This window comes from Passer domesticus, chromosome 10, assembly GCF_036417665.1.
Source record: "Passer domesticus isolate bPasDom1 chromosome 10, bPasDom1.hap1, whole genome shotgun sequence".
NCBI classification, from domain to species: Eukaryota; Metazoa; Chordata; class Aves; order Passeriformes; family Passeridae; genus Passer; species Passer domesticus.
In genome coordinates, this window is record NC_087483.1 from 18,818,027 (window position 1) to 18,834,813 (window position 16,787).

Consider the following 16,787-nt stretch of genomic DNA (forward strand, 5'->3'; position numbering starts at 1 on the left):
CTTAAAAATGACTAAGAAAAGATTCCATGGCCATGGTGGGATGGCCACCACTTCATGACGGGGATGCTTTGATGAGCCATCAAAGTGTTCTGACTGAAAGCCTGCATTTAAAAAAATCTACTGCATGTGTTTTACTCTACTACCTTAACTGTAGCAATGTTTCTCTGCTTGTTTTTCTTCACAGCTCTTGTTTTTATTGGTGTCTGCTAATGGAACACTTTTTGTCACAGAAAGGGAAATGGGTCACCATTACCAGAACACTGTTCAAGTCTCTGCAAGATGCTTTGGATAGTTCTAATTACAGAAGGAGAGCTGGGATCTGTGTGCTGAAGGCATTTGGGTCACTTGGAGACTTCTGTTTACTAATTGTGCAAGATTTTAATAATAGTGGCAAGGTTTTTCTTAAAACATACACAGGCCTCTTTTCTCACTAAATAAAACATATGTTTCCTTTATCTTGACTGAAAACGATATTTCTCTTACTCAAATTTTCAGTGGAAATTATGAATCATGAGCCACTACTCAATATGGGTGGCTGTTTTCTTTAGTATGTCTATATTTTCCAGTAAAGAGCATACTTTTTTCTTTGATCTTGAAACAGAAAGATTACCTACAGAGTTAATAGGAAGAAAAAACAGGGTCTGATTCATCTGGGTTGGATTCCTGATGCAGATGAAGCTTCCTTTATCTTTTGAAGCTGGTGATGGTGCAGTAGGAAATGCTTCATACTGCTTTGCCTTGACAGTGTGAAAAAGAAAGAAGGAAATGCAGAAAAGATGCTCAGCAGCATCTCTTGCACTGCCTTGATGTGGCTCCTTGGTCAGGCCAGACTGCTGAGGACCATGGAGGGTGCCAGGGTATCAGGGGCTGAGCAGCTCCTTCACAGATGGAAAACCATGGGAACATTGTATGGGAGGATAGTGTCAGACCCTCATACAGATGACGCCCCAGGCCAGGGTCTGTTTTGCTGAATAAATATGTTGTGCTTGAAAGAGATCCTTATTCACTGGCTGCATGATTTAATCAAAAAACCACAGTTTTTGAGTAAAAAACATGGCTTATTTTAGAAGCAAAGTACTTTTTGCTCTGGAAGTATGCCTTAAAGTTTGCTTATCGTAGCCTACAGAAGCTCTGTAGGTGATAGAAGTTGCTGTCTGGCTAAGGTTTTGTGAATCAACAGGGTGGATGTCAGGTATTTTTCTGGAAGCTACCTGTCCCCACAGGCAATATTTGCCAACTTCTATTGCAAATGGGGCTGTGTCATGGTCATGAGATATTGCAGCTCCTCAGATAGTAAATCCTTTAATTTAGATTTACTTTCCTACATTTCTGAAACCCACACGTCCCTCTAACACAGCCGTGACAAAGTGTTTAACTTCTCTTTCATGACCACAGTATAACCAAGCAGGGCCTTCTGCCAGGCCATTCCCCTGAGTTCCCCTTTTCTACACAAGTGAGCCACTGTAAAGTCCTGCTGCTGCCAGCTGATGTCCTGGATCACTATCCTGCTGCAAGAGGGGAGTTTCTGCTTGGGCTTCTGAAGCACAGGCATGAAGAAGAGCGAGGGTGTGGAATGAGGTGGATTTCCATGAGGTAACCAGTTGTGACCGAACAGCAGAGACACAGCCAGAAGGCACAGAATGTCTTAATGAACATATTTTCTTATTTTTTTCTTTTTTTTTATTCTCTTTTTTTTTTTTTTTGGGTGGGTGGGGGGGGCGGCGTGGTGTTCGGTTTGTTGTTTTGGGTTAGGTTTTTTTGGAGGAGGCTGTTGTTTTTCAGAGGGAGAATTATTCGACTGAATAGACAAAAAACAAGTACTCTACACTTTGCGGAGGAAAGTAGCCAGCTAAAGGACCCAGCTTTGAGCTCCTTCCTCTAGTGTTTGGCCTCAGGAGCCTGAGAAGCCTGTGCAGTGCTCTCTGACTCCATAGATTATATTCAAACTGCCACCCTTGGAAGGCTATGTACTCCCTCCTGCTCTCACAGCTGGAGTAACGTCATTTCCACTTTTCTCAGTGTTTCAGAGATTTTTCCAGAAGAACCCTAGGGCAGCAAATGAGTCTTCCTTCTCATCAGGTGGAAAGGGAATTCCCCCTTGAAAGTCTTTGCATGATCCAGATGTTAAATCCTGGCCTTAATTTTGAGAGATGCAATACAATATATAAGCTGCAGTGAAACTTGCTGCTGCAGTGCATTGAGACAGGGATGAAATATCTTTGGTGATGGATTTGCCAACAGTGTGCTAAAAACTGGGAAGGGTGTTGCAGGATTTAATACGTGGAGGACATTTGATATTTCAAAGTTGTTAATGTTTGCAATTTAAAAAAATTATTATGCTTGATGTGTGCAGCAGCTAAATCTTTCTTGTTGCTATTCAGAGCTGATTTATCTCTTTTTAAAAATTGATCTCAAGCCATACAAGATCTTATTACTCCCAAGAGGAATTAAATAGCTCAGGCATACTCATTTAGATGAAGTTCACCCTCTGACCTCTTATTCATATCTCCAGTTCATACCTGTCCACTTCATTTTGCCAGAAAAGCTGTTTAATCCTTCCTTTTCCTCTCTCTTCTCCAAGCAACCCCACTCACTGAATTAAATTCCTAATCACAGAACATAAATATAAACTTTCTTCTTTCAAGGAAACAGGAGATTTTTATCTCAGTGGGTAGACTGCCATAACCATGATGGACTGGACAACTTAAGGGACTTGGGTGTATGGAATATCTCATTGCAGTTAAAGTCAAATGAAGGCAGAGACTTAGATCCAGCTCCCCAGTCAATTTTGTATGGGCAGTAGTCCCTACACGGATTTATTTTTAACTAAATATTTTCAAATACCTGTTTGGGCTTTTTTCCCTGTATTTTTCTGTAATTTTTTTCTGTATTTTTCTGCATGATAACTTATCGATTCAAATGTATAGGGAACTTGTCACATTATAAAGCACTTTATGAGTAATGTTGTGTGATATCTTCAGTACCAATTCTCATTTTGATTCATGTGTTTGCTTTACTCAAGTTCGGGAGCCTCTTTTCCTCAGCCTTAAATAAACTTCTTAAATTCTGTAAGAAATATGCTAGAATTTAGAACTATTTGAACTTTGAAGTCAATGAAATACCTGTACTAAGGGAAAATGGTCCTCTTAGTGTCACTTCATTCCCTATCCTATATATTAGATATGAAACTGAAGTCTTAAAGCTAATCATTAAATTCCAAGAGCATTCATACTTAGGTTAATAATTCAGCTTGGGAAGATAAACTTGAAAAATACATATAAAGGTTTGTATTTCAAACCATCTCAAGATATGCAGGTATTCAAACTATGATATATTTATCATTTATCCTTCCTCCAGAAATAGTCTTTTCCCAAAACTGGGAGTTTCCAAAGAGACATTTTATTTTTTGAAATGATGGCCTGTTAGAATATCAGGCTTTTTGTTTAGTCTTACTGACTGTTATTTTTTATATTATTTTATTTTAATCCTTTCTTGTCACACAGTCTATAGACTTGATTCATGCTATTTTTTACATAGTTTTTTCTTCTTTTTTTCTCAGTTTGTCATCCTTTATCTTCTTCTAGCTCCTTTTGATTTGGAGGCATTGGAAAATGGCAGAAAGAAATTAAAAAATGTCCCAAAATAATCTGGGACATTATAAGCATACTGCATAAGGGATTAAAGGAAAGGAAGAAGATACAGGACAATATAAGAAAAAAACACTTTCTCATTAAAATATTAGGAAATAAACACATGCAAAGAGTGTCATTATCTCACTGCCCAGAAATAGGTCTAAATTTTTGGTTTTCAGATTTTTAATTTTTTTCCTAAGTCCTTTTCCTGTTATCCACTAAAAAGCTATACAGGGATAAATTGCCCTGCACTCTCTCCCCATTGTGCTGTGGATTTTATTGAGATTAATTCTTTCACACAACATGCATGCATGCATGAAGGTTCTTATGGACACATATGGCATAATAAAAAAAATGTTTTATTAAGATTAAAAATATCTTTTTCCAAAAAGAAAGGAGTAATGAACTTGAGACTTCCACAAGCTTTGTTATAATGAATATAAACCCTTTATCTCTCCAGTGCAGGATGTGTGTATTTTGAACTGCTTTGTTCAGACTTCCATCATTTGTTGTTTATCCAGCTGCATCCCAAGGCAAATCTCAAGTTTTTCCTTCTTTCTTTATTTCTTGAATTTCCTTCTCAGTCTGGTGAAAGGCTTCAGAGGATAAGACTCTCTATTTTTACATAGGATCTTGCACACAGTTCTTACAGGTAGTAGATGTTAGCTATTTTCACCAATAATTTTCAAACACAGTAATATCATCAATATTTTTTTAAATCATGGAATTAATGTATTTATGGATGTACAGAGGCAAGCTTAGTTTGCTGGGGAGGTCAAGTAATTTGTCAAAGAATGGTCAGAGAAAATGTAATGTGACCCAAAACACCAGGGTTCCCCTCTCCATCTCTGCCTAGGAGCTGTTTAGCTGAGCAGTAATTGGCAGTCCCTGCCTGATTTGATGTTTTACTCATTTTCAGTGTCACAGTTAGCAGTTTGCACCTTCTCTCTGCAATACTTCTGTCTATCCAGGTGTTTGTTGAAGAAAAGCCTGTTCTTGATGTACCAGCTTATTTCCCCTATCAAATTTGAAACCAGCCTTCTGCATGCCAGACAAGCAGGCTGTGTATCTCTCTCAATAGTATCCTCTGCCCAATATTTGGGGTTTTCTAATGTACTACAGAGGGGTTTAGAATCAATGTACTACTCTGGTTCTACTTTGCAGCCCAAAGGTGTCTGGCAAGATATGCAGGCTGGAATCACAGCTGGTCATTTATGATCAGAGTTCTGATGAATCTCACATGGAACATGCAGGATCGATCATTTCAGTCACACTGAAGGCTCTGAGCAATTTGAGGCAGGTCAAGTAAACCCCGAACCCTCTGGGGAAGTTGTAAAGGTTTCATGTGAAATGGCAAGAGGAAGATAATTGCAATGCAGAGTCCACGAATATTCTGACCATAGGGACTGTGTTGTGTTTGTGCTGCAAGACACAAAAAGGAGAGAACGTGCCTCCCAGTTTAGAGAGAGATCTTGTCGGTTTGAATTGACCTAAGGAACAATTTCAGCCTTACAATATATCCTTCTTGTAATATATTCCTGTTAGTAAAAGCATTCAGGATTTCTTCAAATAAGAGGAACCCCAAGGTGTGAATGGCAAAGATGTATTGACAGCACAAATACAAAAAAAGCAGATGCACATAGCTGAGGCAGAGTGTCACAGAGAAGTCTCTGCTGTACTGTCTCAGGTTTTGTTCCCTTGCTAAACTAACCCTAACAAAAGGGTGTGTGCAATACATGGCAGTATGGCTGTACCACAAGGGCTGGCTTTGGAGGTAGTCTTTTTTTTGTCTCCACTGGAAAGTTTATCATAAAGGAGACTAGAAAATAAAAGTCCTTTCTGTAGCAGTACTACAGGAATCTTACATTTTCTTCAACTAAAAGCTGACATCTTTAACTTGTTATTATTTTCATGTCCGTAAGTCAGTGGATCAGGCAGGGTGCCAGTTCACAAACAAGGCTAGAGCAAACACAGTTCAGAACAGTGCTATGGTGGGTGTCACATGACTGAGCACAGGGCCATCATGAGAGCTCAGGGAGGTTGGGAAAGGTGGGGAAATGCTGATTTCCCATTGTCCAAGTTCAAGCAGCTGGAAAACTGCTTCCAAAATTTCCATGCCACAAGCAACTTATACCTAGAATAGAAATGGAGAATCAGTTATGTGCAGCACTCATACATCTGAATCAGTCCAAATTCTGTTTCTGTTCTGTATCCAAAACTGCTTGTGTAGTAGCTTCTGTAGGACTTAAGTAGTTAGGAAGCTCCACATTCTCTGCAGAATATTTGTCCTTAGCCAGGAACACTCATAAATCGAGTAAATCACTTCCTCACAAGGATTTTCGGTACCATGCATCATTTCAAGAATCTGAACAGAACAATTCTGCACCTCTTCCTCATGCGTAAGATCATTGCTTTGCAGAGATGTGAAGCAGTGGCATTTCTAGGAACCAGCCCACTGTTATGATTCAGAAGGTTTCCAGAGATTTTGCTTTTAGTTTTGTCTTCCTGCAAGGTGGCAGCATGATCTCCATTAACAAGCTATTGTAAGAATCCCACCCAGGCATCCAGCCATCCCCCCAGAATCAACGGCAGACACAGCAAGCAGTTCTTCCCCTCCCAGAGAAAGCCTTGCAGCAGACACAAGCAGAGGTACAGCTGGGCTTAACACAACCTCAGATTCTTGGCTTTTTAGCTGCGTTCACTGCTGCCATGGGCATGTATTCACTGTTGTACTCATGGGAGTTGGATTCACACTTCTGATTCTGCCAACAGAGAGAAAATGCCATGAATTTAATTTGTGGTCACTTACCTTTGCCACTCCTGCCTTTGCTCATTAAGTAAGGCAGTTACTCTGTTTTCAGTGGGAACATTAATGTCAGAATGGACGCGTCAAACTCACATAGAAAACTTGAAATAAAACAAACTGAAAATTAAAAACACACGTTGCCCAAAAGAATAGCTAATGTCCTTGGTCTTTCTTCTTTCCTGAGTAAAATCTAAGTGGTTTTGCAACAGAACACTTGCTCCACTGATGATTGTTTCCCCTTCTTAAAGAAAACTATCAGCTGAACTGCTTACGAAAATACTTTTGCTGATCTGTGCAGCATTTCTCCACTTTCCTTTGGTTCAAAGCCTTTAAGTCAAGAAACAATTCAGTCTCAGAAAAATTAAATCTAAGCTACTGTCATCAATGACTTGAATTCCAGTGGTAAATTAACAACTCAAGTCTTTTTGTCAAAAATACAGCACTGCTGAGTGAATATGTGCGTGTTCCACTCTCTAAATCTCATTAAACCAAGTTCATCCATGACCTTTGGAAGAAGGGTTCTGCATTATCTCATGTGTTTGCTTACCTTGTTCCTTAAGCAACAGGCCACAACACAGCAGACACAGGAAATGGCAAAAATGATCATGCTGATAATAACCAATGGCACAAGCCCGAGTGAAAAGCAGTCCTCCTTATCTGAAGATGGGAAGGCAAAAAAAAGTCATTACTGATAATTTTTATTTTTGCCTTCTACAGATAACTTCATTTTTTTCCCCTCTTCATATTAATAGATTAGCAAAAGTGAACTCTGCAGAAGGATTTTGCTGAGGTGAATTGTCACCTTGGAAAAGTGTATTCAGTAGGAAGCAGAAGATGGCATTTTTTCAGAAAGGGGAAACTGTTAGTACACAGCACTGAAAGTGTAGACTGAAAAGAAACCAAGCCAGGCTTGAGAACATGCTGAGAAAGAAAATAAAAAAGCAGAAAAATCCCAACCTCCAACATGGTGTTTCAGATCTGAACAAGGTTTAAGCTTATGTGCAGTAAGTACCACAGGTTATTTTAAGGGCAGCCTGTCAAAAGAAGGGTAGACTTTGGCAAACGTGATTGGATAGGGAGGCAAGCTGAGGTACTCAAGATTGCCCTTGCCCAGATCTGGGAGAAAACATGACAGGGTGTGAAACATTTAGAAAAAGCTCTGAGCATCTGACTATCCATACAAGTGGAAATGGACACTGCAGACAAAACCAAATGTCACAGCTTGATTCTGAGAAGCTTTTTAAATACAGAGAGGATTGAGATACAACTTGAATAAAGCACAAAATTGCTGTAGCATTTCAGCTTCTTTGTTTATTGCTGGCATTGGGAGAGAAGAAAAGAAAGCAAGGGAAGGACAACAGGCAGTACCATGCTGCAACTGAACTGTATGCAGAACCAAGAATTGGTGTGAGCAAAACCACCATTGACTCTTTCAGTTTAGTACACTAAAGAGCTACTGAATGAAAGCCAGGTCAAAATTAAAACCTGGGCAGTTAGTCTTGTGAAGTTACTCCAAGCCCTCCTCAGTAAACAGCCAAAAATTCTCAACAGCTGTGGATCACTTCTGCTCTAAGAGGGTTCTATAGCTGAAGGTCTGCTTCATAGAGGTGAACACCATCTTCTTCACACCTCAATGGCATCCAAGAGTTCCATATACCACTACTAGTATGGATATTTTACCATCGATTTTCTTTAATCCTAGGCTTTTGAAGATGGCTCTCAGAATGGATTTTTTTTCTCGCTGGCTAGACCTAATCTTAATATTTATATCCAGCAACTTTAAAATGGACAAGAGAAATTGCTGTTGCAGACAAAGGAGAGACTAGAAGCTTTAGTCGAGCTAACTTGGGTGCCACCATCGCCACACGAAGCTCAGCATGGCCTGCAAAACCTGCACAAGAAGATGAATCACTAAGGAGAGGACATGCTGGGCAGTGCGCCAACACAGCTGCACTGTTCCCAGCCCCCCATGCTAAGTCATTTTAAGCTGCCTGGTAATTAGCTGTGAGAACTGTAGTCACATTCTTCACTGCAGCATAGCTATACCCAGTGTCTACTTATCAGTTAACTGAAGTGAGGGGAGAAGAGAACTAAACTTACCTTGGAGGTACAAGTAGGTTTCTTTCAGACAGCACTCTATGTAAGGAGGGGGTAAGAATATCTCCAGACAGTATGTGTAAACGTCCATATGTTTTCTTGCCAGATTTTTAAGAATGAAAGTGGTGCTGTTACTTGAATTCTGTGTCTGACAGTAGGTGACATTACTCTCGGAGATAACTTTCTCCTTGCTCAAATGAAGTGCACAGATTTCCGTCTTTTCACGCCCTTTGAAGAGGGTCATGCTGAATTCACTCACATTTTTGGGGTTGGGGAATGTGAAATGGAAGTTTCCATTTTCAAATTCCACCATCACGTCGGCGTCAGAGATATGGGCCTGATCTGAAGACATGAAAACAATAAGTATAGTCACACACATAACAATGAGATACCACTGCATTATTCTGGTTGTGCCAGACATTACTGACAAAATAAATGAGACCTGGCCTGTTATCTGCTCTAAGGCTGGAGAGATTACTGTTAGCATTAGATCAGTGACCTCGATAATATTACTTACTACTAAAGCTACTAAATGGTGAAGTTACTAATATTATTTACAATATCAGTTACTAGCTATTGTTTAATGGCTCCCCTGGACCAAACACTATATAGATATATAATCCCTGCCTCAGTGTCACATTGTCCTGTTCATAGATAAAACAAGTGGGACAAAGATTATAATGATAATGATTATCTCTGGTTTATGGTTTGTAATTGAACATGCAATTATAAAATCATTTAGATTAGAAAAGACCCTTAAGATCATGAAGTCCAAGCATTAGCCCAGCATTGCCAAGTCCACCACCAAACCATGCCCCTAAGTGCCATACCAACATGTCTTTTAAATTCCGCCAGGGGTGACAACTCTACCACTTCTCCGGGCAGCCTGTTTCAATTCTCAACTGCTCTTTCAGTGAAGAAATTTTTCCTAATAGCCAGTCTAAATCTCTCCTCGGCCAACTTGAGGCCATTTCCTCTTGTCTTGTCCATTGTTACTTAGGAGAAGAGACTGAACCCTACCTTGCTGCAGCCTCCTTTCAGGTCGGTGTAGAAAATGGTAAGTTCTCCCCTGAGCCTCCTTTTTCTCAGGCTAAACAACCTCAGCTTCCTCAGACACTCCTTTCATCAACTCTGCTGCCTCCTCTGGACCCACTCCAACACTTCAATGTTTTTTTCTGTAGTGAGGGACCCAAAACTGGACACAGGATCTGAGGTGTGGCTTCACCAGTGCCAAGTACAGGGTGACAATCATTGCCCTGATCTTCCTAGCCACAAAGTAATTGATAGAGGCCAGGATGCCACTGGCTTTCTTGGCCACCTGGGCACACACTGGCTCATGTGCAGCTGGCTGCTAGCTAGCACCCTCAGAACCTTTACCAGGCAGCCTTCCAGACACTCTTCCCTCATCTTGTAGGGCTGCCTGGGTTGTTGTGACCCAAGTGCAGGACTCGGCACTTGGCCTTGTTGAATCTCATACAATTGATCTTGACCCATTGATCCAGCCTGTCCAGAGCCTTCTTGTACTCCCACCTAACTTGGTGTTATCTGCAAAGTTATTGAAGGTGCACCCTCATAGAGGTCATTGACAAAGATATTAAATACTACTGGGCCCAAAACTGTGCCCTGGAGTACCCCACTTGTAAGCGGGTAACTCTATTCACCACCACTCTCTGGGCCCAGCAACCCAGCTAGTTTGATGATGTAGCTGGAAATTGAAAATGGAATGTGAATCCCAAGCTCCTACGTGTCTACCTTAGTCTGCCTTAACCACAGGACCCGACTTGTCTTTCTGGACTAGATGGTGATTTGAGACATGACATAACGTTTCAGCCTAATTACTTAGACTGCTATAGCACCATTATTGCTCAGATAATAAAAGGTGTAGAGGAAAAATGTTACCATGTGTGTGCACCCACATGCAATCCAGAAATCACATTTTACCCTCCCAAAATTTCTACGAAAAGCTCTCAGATGTTGTGTAACTCTCATTTTACAAACTTCTTGGAAAAGGAAAAAAAAACTGAACTGACCGAAGACATCCTGCTACCTCACAGCTTGACTTTGTAAAGCCAGCAACCAATAGCACAGAAAACTCTATCAAATAGAAATATGTTAAAATGTGCAGTTAAAAATGACAGTTTTTTTCTTTAAGGGCAGTATTTTCTGGTACAGAAAGGCATTTAAAACTGTAAACCAAATGAGGCAAACACATCTTACCTATATTTTTGCATGCACATGATGAGCAGCTGTCAACTCCTGAAAAATACAAAGTTGTTTTCTGTTTAAAATCCAAGAAGAGTGATGCAAGAACAGGGTGTTAGCCATGCAGTGTTAAGATGCTGAAGCTATTTTATAATTTGTATCATTATCCTATCTGATCCTTTCTGTGCTACACTCTAAACTAATATGATATGACAAAGAATTAAATATAAAAATCAAAGTAGAAAGAAAATGCTCAAGACAAGAATTTATATTGATCATATACATAACATTCACAAATTCTTAAAACACCTTTGCAAAGTAATATGTGTACTTCAGAAATAGAACTGACATGAAAGTAAAGCTCTTTCACCAGGATACTGACGAAATTTGCCTGAAATAAAAAAGATTTCTCATGAGTCCTGATTTTGCAATAAGCCAGCATTATACTTTTCCAGACTAAAGTACTCATTTCCATCAATGTTTGTTCTGCTTCCCCTACTGCTTGACACAACACCAAAACATCTTATAATTATCACAATCATGTTCCAAAACATACATCAAGAAAACATTCAAGTAATGCGTATGGTTTTGTTCCTTTTCCAATAGCAACTTATCCTCTTTTTGTTCATAGGTGATCTTCATTACAGAACACAGACACAGTTTTAATAATTGTTCTGGTTTTGTTTTTTAAATCGCTGCCTCCATCACCACACACTATGCCAACACTTTGAAATTATTTGTATGTCAGTACTGGCAACATAACAGAGTTTGACAGTGTTTCATTTGGAATTTTCCTTTTTGCAGTGCCCTAAAATTAAATGTTCAGACAGATAAACGGAAAAAAATTCTATCTGCTGTTCCTGTTTTCTGGTAGCCTGAGTAAGTTCTTCAGATGCTTAGAATGAAATATATCTACATCAGGATTTTATGATGCTAAGGAAATACAGGGCAAATACTTAAGGACTTTGGTGCATTGTCCTACTCGTGTTACAGCTACATGGTAGTCTAGATATATCCACACAGAGCAGACCCCAGCTGTGCCAGGTATTGCTTTGCTTGCATAGAATAAATATTTTTTTTTCCAAGGCACCTGTTATCTTTGACATTAACCTGTAAATGCACAGGAACATAGGATCATTCTTTTTTGGGTACCTTTGTATGATCTCAGCTCTTTCAGTCTTTTAGTGTTCATGCTATTTTCCTTTTTTAAATTCTTGCTCCTCAGTTACTGTCATTGGCAAGGGCACTGAAATGAACGACTCTCATTTAAGATACCTTTAGTGTGACACAGAAGCTAATGGACTTCTGGAAGACACTTTGCAATGCTCAGTTAGAGAACAGTAAAAACTGTTATCCCTTCTTGACTGATTTACCATTCCCCTAGTCATCAAATTCTTCCTGGTTTACTGTGCACAGTCAGCACCCTTATCTAATTCTGTGACAGTTCTAATATCTGTACTTCTCTCAGGACTATTCCTTAAGTATATAACAGACAAGGTGTTTAGCATCTTGTACCACTGGTGTGAAAATAAGACAGAGAAAACAGACTGCTTGCCAAGCCACAGTGAAATAGAGCTCTAGAACCACTGAAGGCACAGACAGAAAGTGGAAAGTGGAAGCCCTTAAATTTTATATAGTCTGAAAAGATAAAAGCAAAGGTCAAATAAAGAAATAATTCTTGATGACTTATATGTTGCATGATGAAAGAAAACAGTTGCTATGAGAACAGCATTTGAGATAAAGGTCATTTTAAGTGCTCTGCAGTTTGACATCCTGTAGTTCAGTAACACATACCTTTAAAATTCAACCAAACACCCAACAAATTATTTAGGGAAGGGAGGAAAAAAAAATGTACAGCAGAAGTTAGGGAGCATGATGAATGCATAAATTTATCTGATACTTTTGAGAAGCACCTACCTGAAGTTAAAACCCAGAGGAAAGGCAGATGCTGACTCTGCCAGGGCAGCTACAGAGCCAAGCGGTGCCATATTCCTTTGATGTCCCAGAGGAGCCTGGGACAACTATACTCTGAGCATTAAAGTAACAACTTCAGATCTGTTTTCTCTGTTTGTCTCTGAGAATAGTTCAATTTCACTGTTAGCTAATGAAATTGCCCTTTCATACCATGTGGGTTAAAATATTTGTCAGAGATCATGGTTTTAATCCTTGTTTTTAATGAAAAGGGGCAGAGAGAGGTCATTAAGCATTTAGTTCATGTGACCTTGTGTCAAGCTGAAAGATTGTTTTGTATTCTCTCCAACCCAGAAGCCTAAAATGACTGTTTTCAAGGAACACTCAGTAAAGTATTTCTCTGAATGAGCATTTTGGTAAATGTGATGCAATTAGTATTCCTCTGAAAGAAGTAGCTGTAGAGAAGAGTGTGCTTCTACAGAATAAAAGCAGCATATTTTAGAATTAGATTAACAGTGCCTGAGATTAAAACACAAAATTGTCTACATGGATGACCACAATGGGTGAGAGCTGATATAAATTTCCAATTTACTAGCTATTCTGCATCAGCACCTAATTTGAATGCACTTGCTGAATATAAGTTGCTCATTCCCCCTCCCTGTGCCTGACTGCTGATCTTCTGTGCCCACTTGTACCCATTCATTCCTAGGTAATGATATGGACTTGTAGCACTCTGTTATTTATGGCTGGACACATTTGGGATGTTTGTTGCCAAGTTGCAATCAGAATGAATGTACATTTAGTAGGATGTGAGATAGCTAGCTGATGAAAAGAACAAGCATAATTTCACTCATGTGTGTTTGCCTCTGAAGATGAGCAAGGAAATCGCAGACCCTGCCTTTAAAGCAAACACATTTATTTTGTTCATACTAAATGCATAATGAAACTGCACATAGCTTTTAAGCTGCTATAGTTTCAAACTTCCAAGGCACTCTGAAAGGTGGCACTGTCAATTTAGTGTCATTAGTCATATGCCTAACACTAACACATTTCTGTCTTTCAAGATCCAGGATTAAGTGAGAAAGGAGTGCTTGTGGGCAAAGCAGTAATAGCCCAATTTATTCTAGGAAGCCATCTTTAATCTGAATTATTTCTATGGTATAACTTATGTTGAGAAATGCTGAATTCATATAAAACATACCACGGAAAGAACAATCAGTGCTGAGAATATTTCAGAAGCCCTTCTAAAAAATTACCATGGTTTCCTGCTGTATTGACAACAGGAGATCCATGGGTGAAGAGTGACAACTCTTTGCAAATATTGGTGTGCCAAAGCTTATGTGCAGTTTCATAGCAAGGGCCTCAAGCTCTATCAAATCCTGTCTCCAGCTCTGTACTCCAAAATCCCATTGCCTGTGGTTTTCTGAGAGGCTCCCTGCTCTTATGAACAATTTCTTTACCACAATTGGGTTATCAAATCATGATGTACATATGCACACATATATATCACCTCCTGTGACCTATTTACATCCAGAGGTCACAAGTTGTGCTGAGGACACTGTAAGACAAAAAAACTTGAGAGATACCATTTCTTCTTACATGCAGTCTCTTTCTCTTGTTATCTCTTTCACCCAGTCTCCTGCCCAAATCCTATCCACCATATTTGAAGGAAAGGAGAAATGCTGGTATCAGACAGAACAATTATTTGTACCCTTAAAATTACAGTTTATTTCTTGCCACGAGGAAGAGCTTTCTAGATAGCTTCAGTCATGTGTAAAAAACATGCTGGTCAGGTATTTGTGCTAAATTGACTAGATGAGAAGTAACCTAACTTAAAGCATTTTCTGTTAGTAGATTTAGAAACAACTTTCCAAGGGGAACTCTCTTTAGAGATACTGATTACAATTACTCTTTCTTGTGATTTCCCCCATCTTTTTATTCTATCTGAAAACTCAGCATATTATCATATTAGCTAGCCTTCAAAAATGTATCTGCATTACCTAAAGAGCTGAAAACTAGTTTTTATTTAGAGGAAAGCTGAAGTTCTTCCTGAAAACTCAGGATACCTAAATTCTATCCCTTTTCACTAGAATTTCAGGAACAAGTATTTAATAGCCCTTCACATGACCATCAAAGGAGCATATTTAGATGGTGTTCAGTAACTGTGCACACTAAATCTCAGATCTTACTTATATGATGCATCATACCAAATCCTTGGACAGAATATGTATGGAAAAAAAGACTTTCCTTAATCTGTTATTACCAGTATTTCCATGCTGAATATGTGCATTTCAGAGAGGTTACAGGTAAAGCTGTGATATTTTACTTTGCACAACTGGGATAAAAAACTGAATCTTGCTAAATGCTACACCCATGTTTAAGGCTGGATTGACACTGGTGCTGTCACTGTGTACCATCTCAAACACAGCATAGGAATTCCATGCTTCCTTTTAAGTCTGTGTTTCAAGCCTGCACCAAAATGACCTCATCTGCTTTTCCATGCCATATACATTTTTCATTGTATAAGAATTCCCTGCCTAAATGAGAGCAGATTTAATATTGATAACTTGATTTCTCTTTATTATTCACCATCATGCTGCTATGAGATCTTATATCCATCAAGGGAAGCTGGCTGGAGCACTACAGTCTCAACAGCTAAAGGGTAACACTGAGCAGATGAGCTAAAGAACATAAACACTGAAAACTTGCAGGAATTCTTTTCCCACCAACTCTAGTGACACTGAAGTTGAGAGCAGTCTTTTTGCAGCCAATACCCTCCATTACCTTTATTCCTCCAACCCCCTGCTATCATGCCTCATCTACTACCTCCCATCATTGGCTAAGTTATATTCTATAGAGACACCTACTGCAAGGAGAATAATCCAAAACGTTACTCACCATACAGGGCTTCAAACTGAAAGCAGAGGACACAGAAAGTTACAGCAACTGCCTTCATGCCTGCCTGACACAGAGGCATCTGCCTTCTGTCTGCTGTGAAGATGGGGAATAACACATGGGTAGGAAAGGAAGTGGTTTGTGGGCTCTGGCAAAAACTGTAAGATAATCAGAATGACTTTTTAATTTAACATTTGTCCCCTGATTACATTATAGCTATGTCAGCATTAGCTGTTGAACATACCTGGCTTAATGCTTTATTTTTTTTCCTATCTAATGGTTTGCTGTCACAGTCAGGAGGATGAAACACTTTCTGACATTACTTTTGATGTTCACTTTGCAAAGACTGGCTTCCAGTAGTCTATCACAATACAGGCTGCAGTCATCTACAGCAGACTTCTGCAGACGGCCCATAGTCAGCAACTAATAATAACTTACAGTACATACACATTTGTAACTGGCAACCTGGTTTCTCCCCACAGTTTCAACTGGCTTTACATAGCTAATGATCTTGCTCTATGTGGAAACCACTAGTTAGTGGGTGTCTTGGTCCTGAAATTCATATGAAGAACATGGCCAAATTGCAGAAAGAACCCTTCAACCCTGAGACTTCTGAAAGGTTCGCTGCAGCATGACTTCCATTCTGAAGATCAGGCTTGTTTTTCCTGAAGTTTCATGAGAACTTCATGTGGCTCTGTGAGAGGAGATCTGACTCAGTGTCCTAGAGCCTTAAGTAAAAAGGTTCTTTCCTTCTCTCTTCCTTGCCTTTGTGCAGCACACTCTATCCTGGCCTGTTATCCATCTTTATCCTGGGAATGTTTTAGGACGTTTGTAACATGTTCTACAATCATTTAATTCTGGCTGCTTATTTATGTCTACAATACTAAATTTAGTTCTTCTAAATCATGTTTAATATATTAGATGAAGTTTGCATTTCTGATTGCACGAACAAAAAAACACAAAGGACTGCTAGTGGTGCCTGGCAGATACTTTTGGGTTGAGTCTTTGTAATGGTCAAATAATTGGAAAATAACGGGACTGTGTTACAGATTCATTGCTACTTTATACTGTGTAAGTAAATCCTCACATGTTGGTTTACTCTTCTTCAAAAAGTGATTTAATGTCTTTCACTATTAGTGCTAAAGATCAGATCACATGGACATTGGCAGAGTTTTACTTTCTTCAAATCTTTCCAAATCTGTGCAAATCTATGCCTTTTTAAAAATTACAGTCAGAAGTAAAAC

At 39.3% G+C, this 16,787-nt stretch overlaps 1 protein-coding gene across 2 annotated transcripts; it reads right to left on the reverse strand.

Annotated features, from left to right (window-relative positions):
- Nucleotides 1-5,613: 5,613 nt before the first annotated feature.
- Nucleotides 5,614-15,663, reverse strand: LOC135308779 (inducible T-cell costimulator-like). 2 transcript variants are annotated; one of them, XM_064434193.1, is made up of 6 exons: nucleotides 15,547-15,663; nucleotides 10,753-10,791; nucleotides 8,539-8,877; nucleotides 6,986-7,095; nucleotides 6,304-6,394; nucleotides 5,614-5,766 (listed from the first exon to the last, which is right to left on the reverse strand). In XM_064434193.1, the coding sequence occupies exons 1-5, from the start codon at nucleotides 15,623-15,625 to the stop codon at nucleotides 6,305-6,307; spliced, it is 657 nt and encodes a 218-aa protein (XP_064290263.1). In that variant the 5' UTR covers nucleotides 15,626-15,663; the 3' UTR covers nucleotides 5,614-5,766; nucleotide 6,304. The 2 variants fall into 2 exon arrangements, with proteins under 2 accessions (XP_064290263.1, XP_064290264.1); XM_064434194.1 differs by lacking the exon at nucleotides 6,304-6,394 and having other exon boundaries at nucleotides 5,627-5,766.
- Between the last annotated feature and the right edge of the window lie 1,124 nt (nucleotides 15,664-16,787).

Coding starts and splice junctions, on each gene's coding strand:
- LOC135308779 (XM_064434193.1), bottom strand. CDS start 15,625: ATGCCTCTGTGTCAGGCAGGCATGAAGGCAGTTGCTGTAACTTTCTGT. Junction 10,792..15,546: donor TCAGTTTGAAGCCCTGTATG/GTGAGTAACGTT, acceptor TGTATTTTTCAG/GAGTTGACAGCTGCTCATCA. Junction 8,878..10,752: donor ATGTGCATGCAAAAATATAG/GTAAGATGTGTT, acceptor TCATGTCTTCAG/ATCAGGCCCATATCTCTGAC.